A 15,234-nucleotide genomic window follows, 5' to 3' on the forward strand; every position below is an offset into this window, starting at 1 on the left:
GCCCATCAAAACTAATATTTAAATTTAACAACCATAGTCTTCATTTTGCTAATTATAATGTGATTATTGAAATAAAATATTGACTTTTCATTAAAAAAGTAATGCAATAAAGTTTGTAATTTTAAAGACTATACTGAGTAATATCAATTAGATGTATTTTTGTCCATTAGATATTTACTTTCAATTAACTTGTGAATGACGGATAACATTCTAGAACATCTGTAATCATTATAGAAAAGTTGTTTAACTCGTGTTTAATAGAATCTACAATGCTGTGTCAATAACTTATTATTTTTTTCTCCCCAATGATAAATCTTTAATAATTAAAAAAAAAACGTAATTATCATAGTTCTTTTTTTATCCATGTAATAATGATCTCAATTCTTAAAAACTACTATTTATATACGGCAGAAATCTTATATAAGAAATGTCACGTGAATCGCTACAATAAAAAATTTGCATAGGAATGTCTCAATTACCTTTTTTCTATTATTTATTTATTTGATTTAATTTTCATATTAATAAAATATTTATTGAATTTTCTAATCTTCAAAAGCGTAACCACGTAATTTTTTTCCACTCAATTATCAATTATTATTAATAAGTATATAGTTACAACTTATAACCAATGTATGTTAATTTATAAAACTAATATTGTACTTCAATATTGTAATGCAGTTTTAGAATTTAATTATTAGAAGTATAAAATTATCATTTTTAAAATTGATAAATTTAATTAACTTTTTATCAATAAAAAACAAAATAAATAAATAATATAATGAAAGCTAGATAAGTAAAACTTTATTTATATATAACCTCTACGAAAGTAAAGGGTGTATATCATAGTGGACAATAAACTCTTCACTAGATCTTAGGAAGCAATATCCTGTCCTAACAAAGTGAATTCGAGCAGATAGGAAAGGACTGAAGTGTTTTGGTAAGTATGCAGCATGCTGTTTAATGAACATTGTCACTTACAAAAAAATATTAATTTCCCTGCAGTGCACAACCGTCCCAGGGACAATGACCCCATCCCATTCGAAGTTAACCTAAGATATCTTCAGCTTCAAGAGATGAGTACTTGAGAATGGCTGCAACAATCCTTTCTTTGTCCCTGGTTGGAAATGCTTCCAACAGCACGCCATCTTTGTAGAAGTGGAAAAGAGGCACGGCCTGCATCATTTCGTTTCCTTTTCAAACTCATCGTATTATAGAGCATGAATGCACAGTAGCACAAATCATGCACAACATATCTATTGCCGATTGGAAGAAGATTGAATTAACCATAAAAGTGAGGTGAGGACCAAAACTAAGATGACATTGTGCACCAGTTAAATAAAGTTAACTAGATAAATGGTGTAAATGGAGACACTAACCACTAAACATTGAAAAGAAGTTGGACAGCAAACATTTAGATTAACCCATGGTTGATGCTTAGCATGTCAGTTTATGAAGATTAAGTTTCATTTGATAATCAGTAATCAATAAATGAGATATACCCTGATTCTAAGTCGATCAGCAACCTCGGACTGCTCATCATACTCGTCCATTACCTGCAAGCAATAGCGTAGTAAGAGTCTTTGTACATGAACTTTTAACATGTTCAATCTAATAATTAATCAAATAAAGCCTCTAGTTTGAGTGACAATGATAAAAGCTCTTGTCGGATAAATTTGTATGGAAGAAAAAAAAACACCCAATTCCTTTGTAAATTAGAATTAGTATGTATAAATTAGAAATCAAATTTTGGAAAATGTAATATGAAATAATTTCTATAATTAGATTATAGAGGAACTAATTTTAATTTAGGATAAAACTGTTATATATATATTTTTTATTTATTTATTTATTTTTTATTTTACGCTCCTAAAAATCATGATGAATCTTTTTTTCGAGAATGTAAATATTAGCTGATCGTGAATTTCTTCTCCGCAAACTGTAAAGAGGTTTGTAAAAGGGAGACAGGAAACACACACATCACAAATAAAGACTTTAACTTTTATGCACTTTTAGTCTGTAAGGAACTTTACATAGCACTATAAACTAGTTACAAATTATCACTAATGAGTTTTGACATAATATTAATATTTATTATCACTAATAGAGATCATTCAAATGGTCACATATACAATGTTTACTCAAAATAAAATCTTAATAGGACCTGGAAAATAAAATAATATAACATACGCTGATAGTGCAGAGGTTAATGACACTGTCTTCCAATTACATGTTATCGTGTGTATAAACTTGTTGCCTTTTACAATAATTACTTTAAAAATCAAATATTAAATAGTTTTGATTAATTAATAGTGTAATAATATTTACTGTATGGAAAAATTAATCTAAATAAAACTGTTGTACAGAATATAGGAACATAAATATTTGTCTGCTATATGGAGGAAACAGATACTTACATTATGCTTTAGAAAGATTACCGGAGCTTCATGATCGCCAGATTTCTTGCACAACTTTGCAAAACCCTGCTCTATATACTTGCAGCTTCCACAAGAGGTGCGGAAGAAATCTACCACCACCAAAGATCCAGTTCCTTTAGACTTCTCCAGAATTTTGCTGAACTCTTCATCAGTGGTGAATTCTCTTACACATTCAACGGGACAGAGATCTTCATCTTCATCAGATAACCCATCTTTATATTCATCAGCAACTCTTATCCTACTAGAAAATAATGTGTGCCTGATTTTCACTGGAGGTTCAACTTTTGTCTGACCAAGACATAGTTTGCCATGCCTGTCTCTAGCAACTAAGCTGAAAACTACCTGGGAAGTTCTACACTTAACTGATTTTTCTATCTCTATTCTAACACTGGCAAAGGACTTGCTAATCTGCCCAGGAATGACAACCTGCGGCATATTTCGTATTCAAAAGCTTACACTGCTCGTAATCAAGATTTTGGAATAGAAAATTTTAATAAGTTGGCCGGTAGCAGTGATGCCTCATACAAAAGGTTGCTGAGTTTCAATTGATTCCAATACCATATAGAAGCATCATCAAGTGAAAGGATAAAATTAGCAATAAGGAAAATGACTTTCCCAAGGTATAGCGGTTACAGAAAAAAAAAAAAAAACTCTAAAATGTGGACTATATTTGGGAAATGGAAAATGATTCTAAATGGTTGTGATACAATAGACATTGATGTTTATATAAAAACACAAAGATTAGACATAGCGACGATAGTATAAGGATTTCAAACTGGAAGCCAGATAGAGTCCTGAAGCAGCAGCAATCAGAAATCAAATCCCCAAGACATTGCACATCCACTCAGCCCTGCTTTTGACAGCAAAAGGAAGATCATTCTATTTGAAAGTGAGAACAACATGTTATATAAATATATTGTGAATAACAACAACACCTACCATTGAATGCAATTCAAGCATTTTCTTTTACCCTGCTAGCGGGGTTAACTAAGTATTCACTCTAATTCTAATTTTGAAGTTGAATTCAGAATAAACGAAATAAAGGAAGCACAAATTCAGGCAAAGGAAAGAAACAAATGGTATGAAGCACTGGAAATGAATCAGAAACAAAGAGCACGGGAAAATGAGAGAAGAAGGGTGAGATTTGATTTTGTTCAATGGATAAGAGAAGAGATGAAGGAAAGAGAGAGTGTGAATTACCAGAAAACAGGCACAGTAGAACTGCCGAAACCAAAAGCGCGCTTTTGCCATATCTCTCTCTGCACATCAAACGTCGAATGAGGAGAAGACACGCACTCCCCATATCCACTCATTGTGGTTTCTGATTTTTAGTATATATTTTTTTCCATTCTTTTATATTTTAAATTCTATTGCCTGATTTAAGATTTTTTTTTAATTTTCTTTAATATGTTAATGAAAAATAATTTTATCTTTCTATTTACCAATACTGTTTGGCAACGTGTTTACTTAAATTTTAATGTTTTTAAGAATTTCTTTTTTAAGTTTAAAGGAGGAGGAGAAGGTAATGAGTGTAAAAAAAGATTTTTTTTTCTAAAAATTGGTAACACTTACAATATATTTGTAAAGAGTTGAACGTTATGTTTGACTAACTTTTGTTATTAGAAGTTTAAGTTAAATGTCAGAACGAAACTGTAAAAGGATGATGAAATGAAGTTGCCTTCTAAAACCAATCTTTCTCTGTTTCATTCTCTCTTCCAGGATGCAAATTTTCCAATCCTTATCTTCCGACAACTGTTACAAGCCAATGCCATCCCCAACGATGTTACCTTTTCTTTACTCATCAAAGCATGCCTTTCCTCCCATTCTTTCTCTCGCGCTTCACCCTCTGCGACCCTACAAGCCAACCAGATTCAAACCCACTTGTTGAAACGGGCCACTCAAAATTTTCTGTATGTAAACACCGCTCTCATTGACTTTTACATGAAACTTGGGTTCACCAACCACGCACACCAACTGTTCGAAGATATGCCTTCGAAAGATGTGGTTTCATGGAACGTGTTGATTTGTGGATATTCACAAAATGGACTCCCTCGTGATGCTTTTCAATTCTTTGTGCAGATGCTTAGAGAGAGTTTTAGGCCTAACCAGACAACAATTGCTAGTTTGTTGCCCTCATTTGGTCGTCGCGAATTTATTCCTCATGGTGGATCCGTTCATGGATTTGGGATCAAAGCTGGCTTTGGTTTTGATCCTCAGTTGAATAATGCCCTTACCTCTATGTATGCTAAATGCGATGACTTGGAAGCAGCCCTACTCTTGTTTGTAGAGATGGGTGAGAAAAATGTTATCTCTTGGAATACCATGATCGGTGCCTATTGCCAAAATGGTTTTTCGGACAAGGCGGTTTTGTGCTTTAAAGAGATGCTGAAGGAAGGTTTGGAACCCAGTCCAGTGACAATGATGAACCTTACGTCAGCTAATGCTGTTCCCGAAACTGTCCATTGTTATATTGTCAAATGTGGCTTTACCAGTGACGCTTCTGTTGTAACCTCCCTGGTTTGTCTATATGCAAAGCAAGGGCTCACAGATATGGCAAAATTGCTTTACAAGCGTTATCCCACAAAGGACCTGATTTCGTTAACTGCGATAATCTCTAGCTATTCGGAAAAAGGTGATGTAGAGTCTGCGGTGGAGTGTTTTACCCAAACTCTGCTACTAGGCATTAGACCAGATGCAGTTGCATTAATTGGTGTCCTACATGGAATCACTAATCCGACTCATTTTTCCATTGGATGTGCTTTCCATGGTTATGGGTTGAAGAACGGGCTGACTAATGATTGCTTGGTTGCAAATGGGCTAATAAGCATGTATTCAAGATTTGATGAGATAGAAGCTGCATTATCTTTGTTTTATGACAGGAGTGAAAAACCACTGGTCACTTGGAATTCTGTGATATCTGGTTGCGTTCAGGCTGCAAAATCAAGTGAAGCTATGGAGTTATTCTGCCAAATGAGCTCATGCGGACAAAAACCAGATGCCATCACTATCGCTAGTCTACTATCAGGATGTTGCCAGTTAGGGTACCTGCGGATTGGAGAGACACTGCATGCGTATATTCTTAGAAACAATGTGAAAGTGGAAGATTTTACAGGAACTGCTCTTATAGATATGTATTCTAAGTGTGGAAGATTAGATTATGCTGAAAAGGTATTTTATAGCATCAATTGTCCGTGTTTAGCAACATGGAACTCCATCATATCGGGTTATAGTTTATATGGACACGAACACAAAGCTTTCAGTTGTTTTTCCAAACTACTTGAACAAGGGCTAGAACCAGATAAAATCACCTTCTTGGGAGTTTTAGCAGCATGTACCCATGGCGGACTTGTCTACGAAGGAATTCAATACTTCCGTAGCATGACAGAAGAGTATGGTCTGAGGCCAACTTTGCAGCATTACGCATGCATAGTTGGTCTCCTGGGTCGGGCAGGGTTGTTCAAGGAAGCAATGGAGGTTATTAACAACATGGAAATTCGGCCTGATTCTGCTGTCTGGGGAGCATTGTTAAGTGCTTGTTGCATTCAACATGAAGTAAAGCTTGGGGAATCCTTGGCGAAATATTTGTTTTTGTTGAATTACAAAAACGGTGGATTTTATGTTTTAATGTCGAATCTTTATGCCATTGTTGGGAGGTGGGACGACGTAGCAAGGGTGAGGGATATGATGAGAGACAATGGAGGAGATGGATGTTCAGGTGTTAGTGTTATTGAAGTGTCGCCCCAAAGAGAAAATAATAACAATTTGTGCCCAACCGAGCTCTATTTTCTAATGCATCAGAATTTATAACCAAATAAAAGTATAAGAGAATTTCGACTCCCCACACACCATTTTTCACGAAAAGGATTACTTTAAAGAATAATATACATAAATTTAATAGTTTTATATTACGTATGCCGACATTTTTATTAAAATAGAAACTTTTTCTAATTATTTATTTGTTAAAAAGTGAATGTTAAATCTATATATTGGAAACTAATTTTACTTTTAATGGTCTTTCAACATTATCGCAAAAAAAAAACAAAATATATGTAAAGCAAATCCATCAATAATACATTATATTTGTATTAATAGGATATTTAAATATTATATAATCGTGCCTTGGAGTGTTGTTGTTAACAGGTTTGTAAAATCCTTAACCTATTTGACACATTCTTTATGACCAACATTTCAATTGAATTAGTTGTTTGAGTATAATATTATGTAATTCTTTTGTACCCTCAAACCAAACTAATATCATCCATAATATTCTTTCATTCAACTGCCCCTTAATTGAAAACATAATTATTTCTTCTTTTTCAATAATATTCCATATAATCAACTATGTTTCTGTCTTAAGTTTCAACTTTCCAAAATCTTCATTACTTTCAAAAGCTTTTTTATTCATAATATACTATATTTTGTCACAAGTTAATTTTAAATACAAACGATATTTCTTCTCCCTTCAAATTTAGTTGGCGACTATGTATGTGTATACACATTTATATTTATCCATTTTCTTCTTAACCTATTTTATCTATGCTACTAATATTGTACTATACAATAAACTCTGAAAAAAAAACTTTAGAATCGCAGTATTTAACACCGTACAAGTCTTCTATATTAAGAACTCTTTAATAAAGACATATTACCAATATTATATAGAAATAATTTATTTTCAGTATTGAGATGTTACCGGACCCATCACCACAATTTTATATAATGCTTTTTATACATAGTAATCATTATTTTATCTTTTTCTAAACTTGCTCTTCGTTTTTTTTTTAATTTCAATTACGGTTTTCGATTTTAATTTCTGAAAATGTTATGTAAGTTTATCATTTATGTTAGTACGGTAAAAACGATGTTAATATTTTTGTGTTACGTGTTAATTTGTGATTTTTTATTTTAAAAGAAAATTGTCATGTGTCACCGATTATAATTATAATTGAAAATCAAGTCACTCATACATGATCTAAGCATCAACGACTAAGATTATCCAATGAAATAGGATAATGAGGAAAGAAAGAAAGAAAGAAAGCGGTAAAGGGCTTTGTGTGTTTGAGTTGATTTTCTTTATGGAATTTAATAATGACGGTTGATTAAAATAAAATAAAATAAAATAAAAACTTTGGTATTATCGATTCTCGAAAAGCCTTAGCAAGCAAGGAAGCTAACTCACGAAAGTTTACTTCCCACGTCATTCAATTTCTTCTTGTCCAAAAACTTCTTTTTATAAATAAAATGAATTATTATATAAACATTTTCAACCTTATTTTACAAAATAACTTTCATATATTTAAATAAAAATATTTGAACTTAAATTTTAAATTATTATTTTATGATTAATATTTTTTTATTAATAATTTTATTTTAATTACTTAATTTTAAAAGGAATATATTAAAATGCATTTCCTTGGTAATTATTATTACCACATTGTAGATTGGATACCATAATAATTATATATGTCTCGTAAATAAGCGGGTAATTGAATAACAATACTCATTGTATACCATAATAATTATACATGTCCCATAAATAAGTGGATAATTGAATAACAATACTCATTAGCCACATATATTACCTATGTCATTTTTAGCAAATTTTATCCGTATATATAAATATGAATATTTTTACCATCCAATATGAATAAGAAATTTAGTAGAACATATACAGTTATACAATAGATTAATTAAAATATTAACTATAATTTTTTTATTACAATAATATATAAGATAAATTAATTTCATTGTATTTAGAGAAATTTATTTTATAAAATTAGGTTGTTCCGATTTTTTTTTTCCTTTTCAAATATATATATATATATAAGAAAGTAAGATGACGATTTCTTATACTTTCACGCAAATTATGCAATGTAATTAAGTTACCTCTTATTTGTTAGAATAAACCAGAAAAAAAAAACATAGTGTCTTGTTTAAGCAACTATTATGTCTTTATTCTTCACAATTTTAAAGAAGACTTGCGAAACACTGAAACCGTTATTCAAGTGTTATCATGCTTTTACAAAATAAAACTATATAAAGTATAACTATATTTTTATAATTTTTAATATTATTTACGTATCATTTTATCTATTTTAATATTATTTATGTATCATCTTATAATTAGTTTTTATAATTATTATTACTAATTATAAAATTATTTTAGATTAATCACGTAATAACACACAAAAAAAATGTTAAAATATTATTAAAATATCTTTATCTTTATATAAATATCTTAAAATAACATTTAAATTTTAAAATCTTTCTATAAATAATTGGAAACGATTTTAAATATGCTTACTTGAATAATTAAATTTAAAAAATTTCTACAAAATTTGGTTAACAAACATGTTTAAGTTCTCGCTATTGTTTTAGTATGATAAAGTTTTACTGAAATTTTACTTTAAACATCATAAAACCATAGTTTATTATAAAATTAAATTAAATATTTTATAAACTTGACTAGATATGAAGCAAATTAAAATAAGTGAGTTGAGTTAAGCATATTGGGTTAAGACATTGCATCAAGAGGTTGCTTAGGTTGGCCCCACTCTACACGCGTTTCATTCCGTTGCGATTTAAAAACCCTAACCCCAAACGCTCCTTTTTCAAATTTCGAACTTGTTGCTCTTAGCATCATCACCATCTTCTTCGTATCCCCAAGTTGCAATTCGGATCTCATATCGTCGAAATAAACTCCATGGGATCCTCACACAGCCGCGAAGATCTGTTAGATTCATCCGATTCGGAGCAGGAGGAGGAGGAAACCTACCAAGACGCCCATGGAGGAAGCTCCGAACGGCCACCAAAAACGCTGTCAACTTCATCCCTTGATGACGTGGAGGCCAAGCTCAAAGCCCTCAAACTCAAATATTCCTCCTCCAGCACCCCCGCTGTTAAAAACGCCGTCAAACTCTACCTCCACGTCGGCGGCAACACCCCCAAAGCCAAGTGGGTAATCTCCGACAAACTCACCACCTATTCTTTCGTCAAAACTCACTCCAACGCCGACACCGACGACGAAAACGACGATACGGACGATGACGAAAGCAACAGAGAACAACCATTCTGGGTTATGAAAGTCGGTTCCAAAATCCGGGCAAAGGTGGACCCCGAGATGGGCCTGAAGAGTTTCCCCGATCAGCGGCGTGTGGACTTCGTGGCGCGCGGCGTCTGGGCGATGAAGTTCTTCACCGTGCAAGACCAAATCGACTTCATTGATTCCTTCCAGAACTGTCTCTTCGAGAACACGCACGGGGTCGAGGCGACGGAAGCAAATAAGCTCAAGATCTACGGCAAGGATTTCATGGTGTGGGCGAAACCCGAGGCCGCGGACGATTCTATGTGGGAAGACGCAGAAGAAACTTTCTCCAAAAGCTCCACTCCGGTTAGGGCAAATCAGGATTTGAAAGAAGAGTTCGAAGAAGCTTCAAACGGCGGCATTCAGAGTATTGCATTGGGTGCTTTAGATAACAGTTTTTTGGTGAGTGATAACGGGATTCAGGTTGTGAAGAACTTCGCACACGGGATTCACGGGAAGGGTGCTTTCGTGAATTTCAGTGATGGGTATAAAAATGGGGGTGGGGATTCTTCTTCCTATTCTACCCCTAAGAAGACGCTTCTTATGAAGGCTGAGACGAACATGCTTCTGATGAGTCCAATGGGTGGCGGAAAGCTTCACTCCACGGGGATTCATCAGCTTGATATTGAGACCGGGAAGGTGGTCAGTGAATGGATGTTTGGGAAGGACGGTACAGAGATTACAATGAGGGATATTACGAATGATTGTAAAGGAGCACAGTTGGATCCGTCTGGGTCAACATTTCTGGGGTTGGATGATAACAGACTTTGTAGGTGGGATATGAGGGATCGCAATGGGATGGTTCAGAACTTGGCTGATTCGAATGCCCCTGTGTTGAATTGGGCGCAGGGACATCAGTTTTCGAGGGGGACTAATTTTCAGTGCTTTGCCACTACCGGTGATGGGTCCATTGTTGTAGGGTCTTTGGATGGAAAGATAAGACTGTATTCGGTGAACACGATGAGGCAGGCGAAGACTGCGTTTCCTGGCCTTGGATCTCCCGTCACTCATGTGGATGTTACCTTTGATGGCAAGTGGATCGTGGGTACTACTGATACATACTTGATTCTTATTTGTACCCTCTTTACTGACAAAGATGGAAGGACGAAGACTGGTTTTTCTGGGAGGATGGGGAACAAGATTGCTGCTCCCAGGTTGTTGAAGCTCACCCCTCTTGATTCCCATTTGGCCGGAGCGAATAACAAGTTCCGGAATGCACAGTTTTCGTGGGTAAGTTTGAATTAAATTCTCTGCTTGCTTCGCTTATTGTTGTGTGGCAAATTAAAAATGTGATAATTATAATATCGTTTGCTTGTGAATTGTCATGGTATCTAATTAAATGTTGTTATTATCATTGCTGTCCTATTGTTCTTCTCAATTGCATCCTTTATTTTAAAGTGTCTTTTTACTAAATTTATTAAGTTTGTGCACAGTACAGTATTTTGGCAATAAATATATTTTCCTTATACATTGCTGCATGTTTGCTATTGAACAGTTAGCCTGTATTGGTGTTAGTTGTAAATCACAATACAAGGAGTTATAACATTACGAATATTTTCCTTTTGTTGCATATTTTTTATAATATGATGCTGTGCTCTTATTTTGTTTTGTTAACTGAAGCTTTATCCTTGTATCTAGTTGTCAAAAACATTATCATGCATTGATAGAACTTGAACAGAAAAGGCTGAGAAGTAGTACCGTATTATAACTAAAACTACGCTCTTAATAACATGTGATATCACTAATCGTTTCCTCTCTCTGAACTGATCAGATAGAAATTATAGGTATCTCAGATTCTTTGATAGGTCTCGACTCTCCCACCTATATCTTCACGCAATAATGTCCTCTTCTACCTCCTTTTTGTTTTTCTTTCCCTCCATCTCACAAGGAAATCTGTCCCTTTCTTCCCACACTCCTGCTGCCACATGTGCAGTATATTGGTACATGAAGTCAACACTTTGACCCCTTTTCCTGTAATACACAATACCTATCACGTGCACTTTGAGGTTTTTAGTCAGTTTTTTTTCTTCTAGTTAAAGGATATCCCGTGTTCAGATTAGCAAACTCATAATGTTTAGCATGTTAATTGTTTGTTGGTTTTCAAAGGAATGTCATGTTTGCTGTTGTTTAAAGCATGGGGATTTCCCCTTGGCAATTCATGCATGAGTATGGTATCAATAAGCACAACCAACTTTAGCATATCCTTAATTATTATCTTAATAATATGATCTTGAGTTTTTTATTGGTTATATAGGCACTCTTCCCAGGCAAAAGTTTTTCTTCTCCCTTTTAAGATTGTGTCTGTGCTGTTCCCATATCTGCTGAGAAATTTCATGTTTTAATTTCGTGGAAATATATTTTTATTCTTTCTGCTTCTTGGTTGATTAGGTGACAGAGAATGGGAAGCAGGAGCGGCATATAGTAGCCACTGTGGGGAAGTTCAGTGTGATATGGAACTTCCAGCAAGTCAAGGATGGTTCTCATGAGTGCTATCGTAACCAGCAGGGTCTTAAGAGCTGCTACTGCTACAAGATAGTCCTTAGGGATGATTCCATTGTTGAGAGCCGTTTTATGCATGACAGATTTGCAGTCAGCGATTCTCCTGAAGCGCCACTGGTCATAGCAACACCAATGAAAGTTAGCTCTTTCAGCATATCTGGCAAGCGATGATACACAGCCAGTGAACAATTGTTGCTCTCTTAGCTTAACTAATATCGTTTCATATATTTCATTTAAAGACTTTTCAGTTGTACGTAGGATGTTTTCAATTGTAGCTGATATTGATGTCATTTCGGATATACAGGAAAAGTGTTGATTGTCCAATTGTATCAGCATGTTCAATTGTATAATTTTTTATCTCAATATCTTTTCCCTTTTACCCATTTACCAGTTCCTTTTTATTCAGCGCCTCAACAAGTGCTGGTAGAGCGAACATGCTGAACTTCCACCATTAATTTGCTTGTTTTGGCTTTACATACACTATGTCAATTAAAACATAAAAGGTATGAAAAATAAATAAAAACAAACCTGGATTGTACAAATTGGGAAAGGTTCACACCTCTCTTTGCTCTTACGGAATAAGCTGAAGTAATTTATGATTTCTAGTGTGGTAATCTAAAACGGATGTCTCTAGATTGAAGGAAAATGTATTTTATCATGAGGCCTGAGAAGCAGACGTTTGTTATCCAACTTCTATCTCAGTGGATAAGTGGGCCCCCTGTAACTTTTTTACCTTTAAATCAATAATATGTATTAATGTGGTTGTTGGGAAAGTCACAAATTTGAGGTCGGGCACAGAAGCAGATAATCAGAAAACAATGGTGGCAGTAGCAGTAGGAAGAGGCCTTCCTATTCAAACCCGCTCTTTATTCAATAGTAAGAACATAGATAGAGCTTCACCAGCAGGAAGAGTCTCGTGGCTTGGGCATTCTGCTGCTGTCACTCCACGTTATAGACAAACTTGTGTAGCAGCGCAACAGCGACCTACATGGCTCCCAGGACTTGATCCCCCACCTTATCTTGATGGAACGTGAGGATATGATTCCTAGTTCCTCTACTGCTACTTTCTCTATTCAGCTTTTCATATAATGTTATGCTTTTCAGTCTGGCTGGAGATTTTGGATTTGACCCACTTGGGCTTGGAGAGGATCCTGAAAACTTAAGGTGGTATGTGCAGGCAGAGCTGGTTCATTCCCGCTTTGCAATGCTTGGGGTATTGGGAATTCTTGTGACAGATGTGAGTGACAACTTGCGCATGTACCTATACTAAAAGTTTAATGTAGAAAACGTCTTTATGATAAATTGATAAAATATATCAAGATTCTTTAGTTATTACTAACCATTAGAGTCCTTGCCTGAAGTAGTAGTTGCTAATCTGTGCAGCTGCTTCGCGTCACAGGAGTTAGTAAGATACCGGTTTGGTTTGAAGCTGGTGCAGTAAAATACGACCTTGCCAATACACAGACACTCTTCATTGTTCAACTACTTTTGATGGGGTATAAATTTCGTCATGAATTCGGGTTCTCATAATTCCATTATTCTTTAGAGAATTAAGAGGCCAATTCATATGACTTCACATTTGCTTGCACAGGTTTGCCGAAACAAAAAGGTACATGGATTTTATTAGTCCTGGATCTCAGGCTAAAGAGGGGTCCTTCTTTGGACTGGAAGCTTCACTGGAAGGCTTAGAGCCAGGGTATTGGCATTTCCATTAACAGTATATATATTCTCTAAATTTTTTACCATTCTTCATGTTCTTTAATTATCGTACTGAACATGAATAATTGTCAACAATGGCATAACCGTCATAGGGCATTGTGATTTTACAGTTCTTGAATTAGTAGACATTGAGGTGTATATGCATGTTTCGAACAGGTACCCAGGGGGTCCTCTGCTAAATCCTCTTGGCCTAGCTAAAGACATTAAAAACGCTCATGATTCGAAGCTTAAAGAGATTAAAAATGGTATATTTCTTTCTTAGTTCTTTGATTCTTATTATCAATAAATTTAAAGCCCCAAAAGGTCGTTACCATAGTTGTAAATCTCCTATTTACAGGACGACTTGCAATGGTTGCAATGGTTGGCTTCTTTGTACAAGCTTCAGTGACTCACGTTGGACCAATTGACAACCTTGTGGAGCATCTTTCCAATCCATGGCATAAAACTATTATTCAGACCATTGCGAATTCTAGTTCTTAGTTCTACCAACTGCTGTATGGCTTGGACTTATCCATAAAACGAAATTACTTTTAATTTTTCCACCTTGACCTCGTTGAGGCCAAGGATCAAGTTTAGATGTAGTTGTCTTGAAGCAAATGTATTCTAATTCATTTTCAATCGACTTCATTGTTTGTTTAGGCTTTTGGGGGAAATAAATGACTCAAAATCCGATGAAATTAACCTTCAAACCAAAAATTAATAAATAACAACCGTTGAAGTTTTCCACTTTAGCAAGCAAATCGATTTACTTTAAGAAGCTTTCTTAATTGTGGATAGAGTATGAATTGAATTATTTTGATGCGTAGTTCTTAAGAATTTGAAATGAAATACTTCCAGGGGAGTCGAACAACGAATTTCCTTTCTTTATATGCTTTATATTAAAAATATTGTAAGGATCTATGGAATGTTTCAGGTTCAGCAGCAGCAGTTGTCCTAACTTTTATAAGACAGGGATACTGAGCAGTATTTCCATAATCACAGGGATAACATTCGTACGTTGCGAAGTTCATGAAAGGAGATATAATTGGATCATTAAAATAATTTACTAAAATTTAGGAACTCTAGGTTTAAAGAAGAGGAAAGAGAAGAATGGAGTTTCTGTTAAACATTTTTCTTTAGTTTAATTTTAATATAAAGGAATAATTGTTATTTTTGTTTAATTCCCAGAGAAAGAGAAAATATTTTAAAAACTATTTTATGCTCGTGATCTTATAACTTCAAATTAAATTACAAAACATAAATATTGATCGTTTAATCATTACACTTGAAATGTTTTTAATTCCCTCTAAAATTGGATAGAAACAAGAATAGGATTAAAAATGATTCCATTTCTCTTCCTTCCTAAAAATGAAACCAAGCAAAATTAATTTATAAAAAATCTCTTCTTTCTACTTTCATGTCCTCTATTTTCCATCATTCAAATTCTGTGTTAAAATTTAATGATGAATAAGAAAAAAAAATGTGAACAGAACAAAGGATAAATCTATCACTGACAAC

The 15,234-nt window shown here is 34.2% G+C and overlaps 4 protein-coding genes across 7 annotated transcripts; 3 read left to right on the forward strand and 1 right to left on the reverse strand.

The window, feature by feature from the left end:
- Positions 1-790: 790 nt before the first annotated feature.
- LOC108342019 (thioredoxin-like 4, chloroplastic) lies at positions 791-3,753 on the reverse strand. Of its 4 annotated transcripts, none has more exons than XM_017579720.2 (4): positions 3,636-3,753; positions 2,415-3,288; positions 1,500-1,553; positions 791-1,173 (listed from the first exon to the last, which is right to left on the reverse strand). In XM_017579720.2, the coding sequence occupies exons 2-4, from the start codon at positions 2,868-2,870 to the stop codon at positions 1,045-1,047; spliced, it is 639 nt and encodes a 212-aa protein (XP_017435209.1). In that variant the 5' UTR covers positions 2,871-3,288; positions 3,636-3,753; the 3' UTR covers positions 791-1,044. The 4 variants fall into 4 exon arrangements, with proteins under 4 accessions (XP_017435209.1, XP_017435207.1, XP_017435206.1 ...); XM_017579718.2 differs by having other exon boundaries at positions 2,415-3,285; positions 3,636-3,750; XM_017579717.2 differs by lacking the exon at positions 3,636-3,753 and adding an exon at positions 3,375-3,629 and having other exon boundaries at positions 2,415-3,285.
- Positions 3,754-4,099: 346 nt separating this feature from the next.
- LOC108341276 (pentatricopeptide repeat-containing protein At2g04860) lies at positions 4,100-6,242 on the forward strand. The gene is made up of 2 exons (XM_052876546.1): positions 4,100-4,345; positions 4,515-6,242. Exons 1-2 carry the CDS (start codon positions 4,244-4,246, stop codon positions 6,240-6,242), a joined length of 1,830 nt encoding a protein of 609 aa, XP_052732506.1. The 5' UTR covers positions 4,100-4,243.
- A 2,759-nt stretch (positions 6,243-9,001) lies between these two features.
- LOC108343124 (protein CYPRO4) lies at positions 9,002-12,381 on the forward strand. The gene is made up of 2 exons (XM_017581203.2): positions 9,002-10,749; positions 11,908-12,381. The coding sequence occupies exons 1-2, from the start codon at positions 9,139-9,141 to the stop codon at positions 12,187-12,189; spliced, it is 1,893 nt and encodes a 630-aa protein (XP_017436692.1). The 5' UTR covers positions 9,002-9,138; the 3' UTR covers positions 12,190-12,381.
- A 391-nt stretch (positions 12,382-12,772) lies between these two features.
- Positions 12,773-14,375, forward strand: LOC108343125 (photosystem I chlorophyll a/b-binding protein 5, chloroplastic). The gene is made up of 6 exons (XM_017581204.2): positions 12,773-13,048; positions 13,123-13,255; positions 13,402-13,514; positions 13,610-13,714; positions 13,894-13,982; positions 14,075-14,375. Exons 1-6 carry the CDS (start codon positions 12,837-12,839, stop codon positions 14,215-14,217), a joined length of 795 nt encoding a protein of 264 aa, XP_017436693.1. The 5' UTR covers positions 12,773-12,836; the 3' UTR covers positions 14,218-14,375.
- The last annotated feature ends 859 nt before the right edge of the window (positions 14,376-15,234 follow it).

The sequence above is a fragment of the Vigna angularis genome, chromosome 4 (genome assembly GCF_016808095.1).
Source record: "Vigna angularis cultivar LongXiaoDou No.4 chromosome 4, ASM1680809v1, whole genome shotgun sequence".
Classification (NCBI taxonomy): domain Eukaryota; kingdom Viridiplantae; phylum Streptophyta; class Magnoliopsida; order Fabales; family Fabaceae; genus Vigna; species Vigna angularis.

Coding starts and splice junctions, on each gene's coding strand:
- LOC108342019 (XM_017579720.2), bottom strand. CDS start 2,870: ATGCCGCAGGTTGTCATTCCTGGGCAGATTAGCAAGTCCTTTGCCAGT. Junction 1,554..2,414: donor TAATCTTTCTAAAGCATAAT/GTAAGTATCTGT, acceptor TATTGCTTGCAG/GTAATGGACGAGTATGATGA. Junction 1,174..1,499: donor CTGATCGACTTAGAATCAGG/GTATATCTCATT, acceptor GAAATGATGCAG/GCCGTGCCTCTTTTCCACTT.
- LOC108341276 (XM_052876546.1), top strand. CDS start 4,244: ATGCCTTTCCTCCCATTCTTTCTCTCGCGCTTCACCCTCTGCGACCCT. Junction 4,346..4,514: donor CGGGCCACTCAAAATTTTCT/GTATGTAAACAC, acceptor TTCTTTGTGCAG/ATGCTTAGAGAGAGTTTTAG.
- LOC108343124 (XM_017581203.2), top strand. CDS start 9,139: ATGGGATCCTCACACAGCCGCGAAGATCTGTTAGATTCATCCGATTCG. Junction 10,750..11,907: donor GGAATGCACAGTTTTCGTGG/GTAAGTTTGAAT, acceptor TTGGTTGATTAG/GTGACAGAGAATGGGAAGCA.
- LOC108343125 (XM_017581204.2), top strand. CDS start 12,837: ATGGTGGCAGTAGCAGTAGGAAGAGGCCTTCCTATTCAAACCCGCTCT. Junction 13,715..13,893: donor CTGGAAGGCTTAGAGCCAGG/GTATTGGCATTT, acceptor TGTTTCGAACAG/GTACCCAGGGGGTCCTCTGC. Junction 13,983..14,074: donor GCTTAAAGAGATTAAAAATG/GTATATTTCTTT, acceptor TCCTATTTACAG/GACGACTTGCAATGGTTGCA.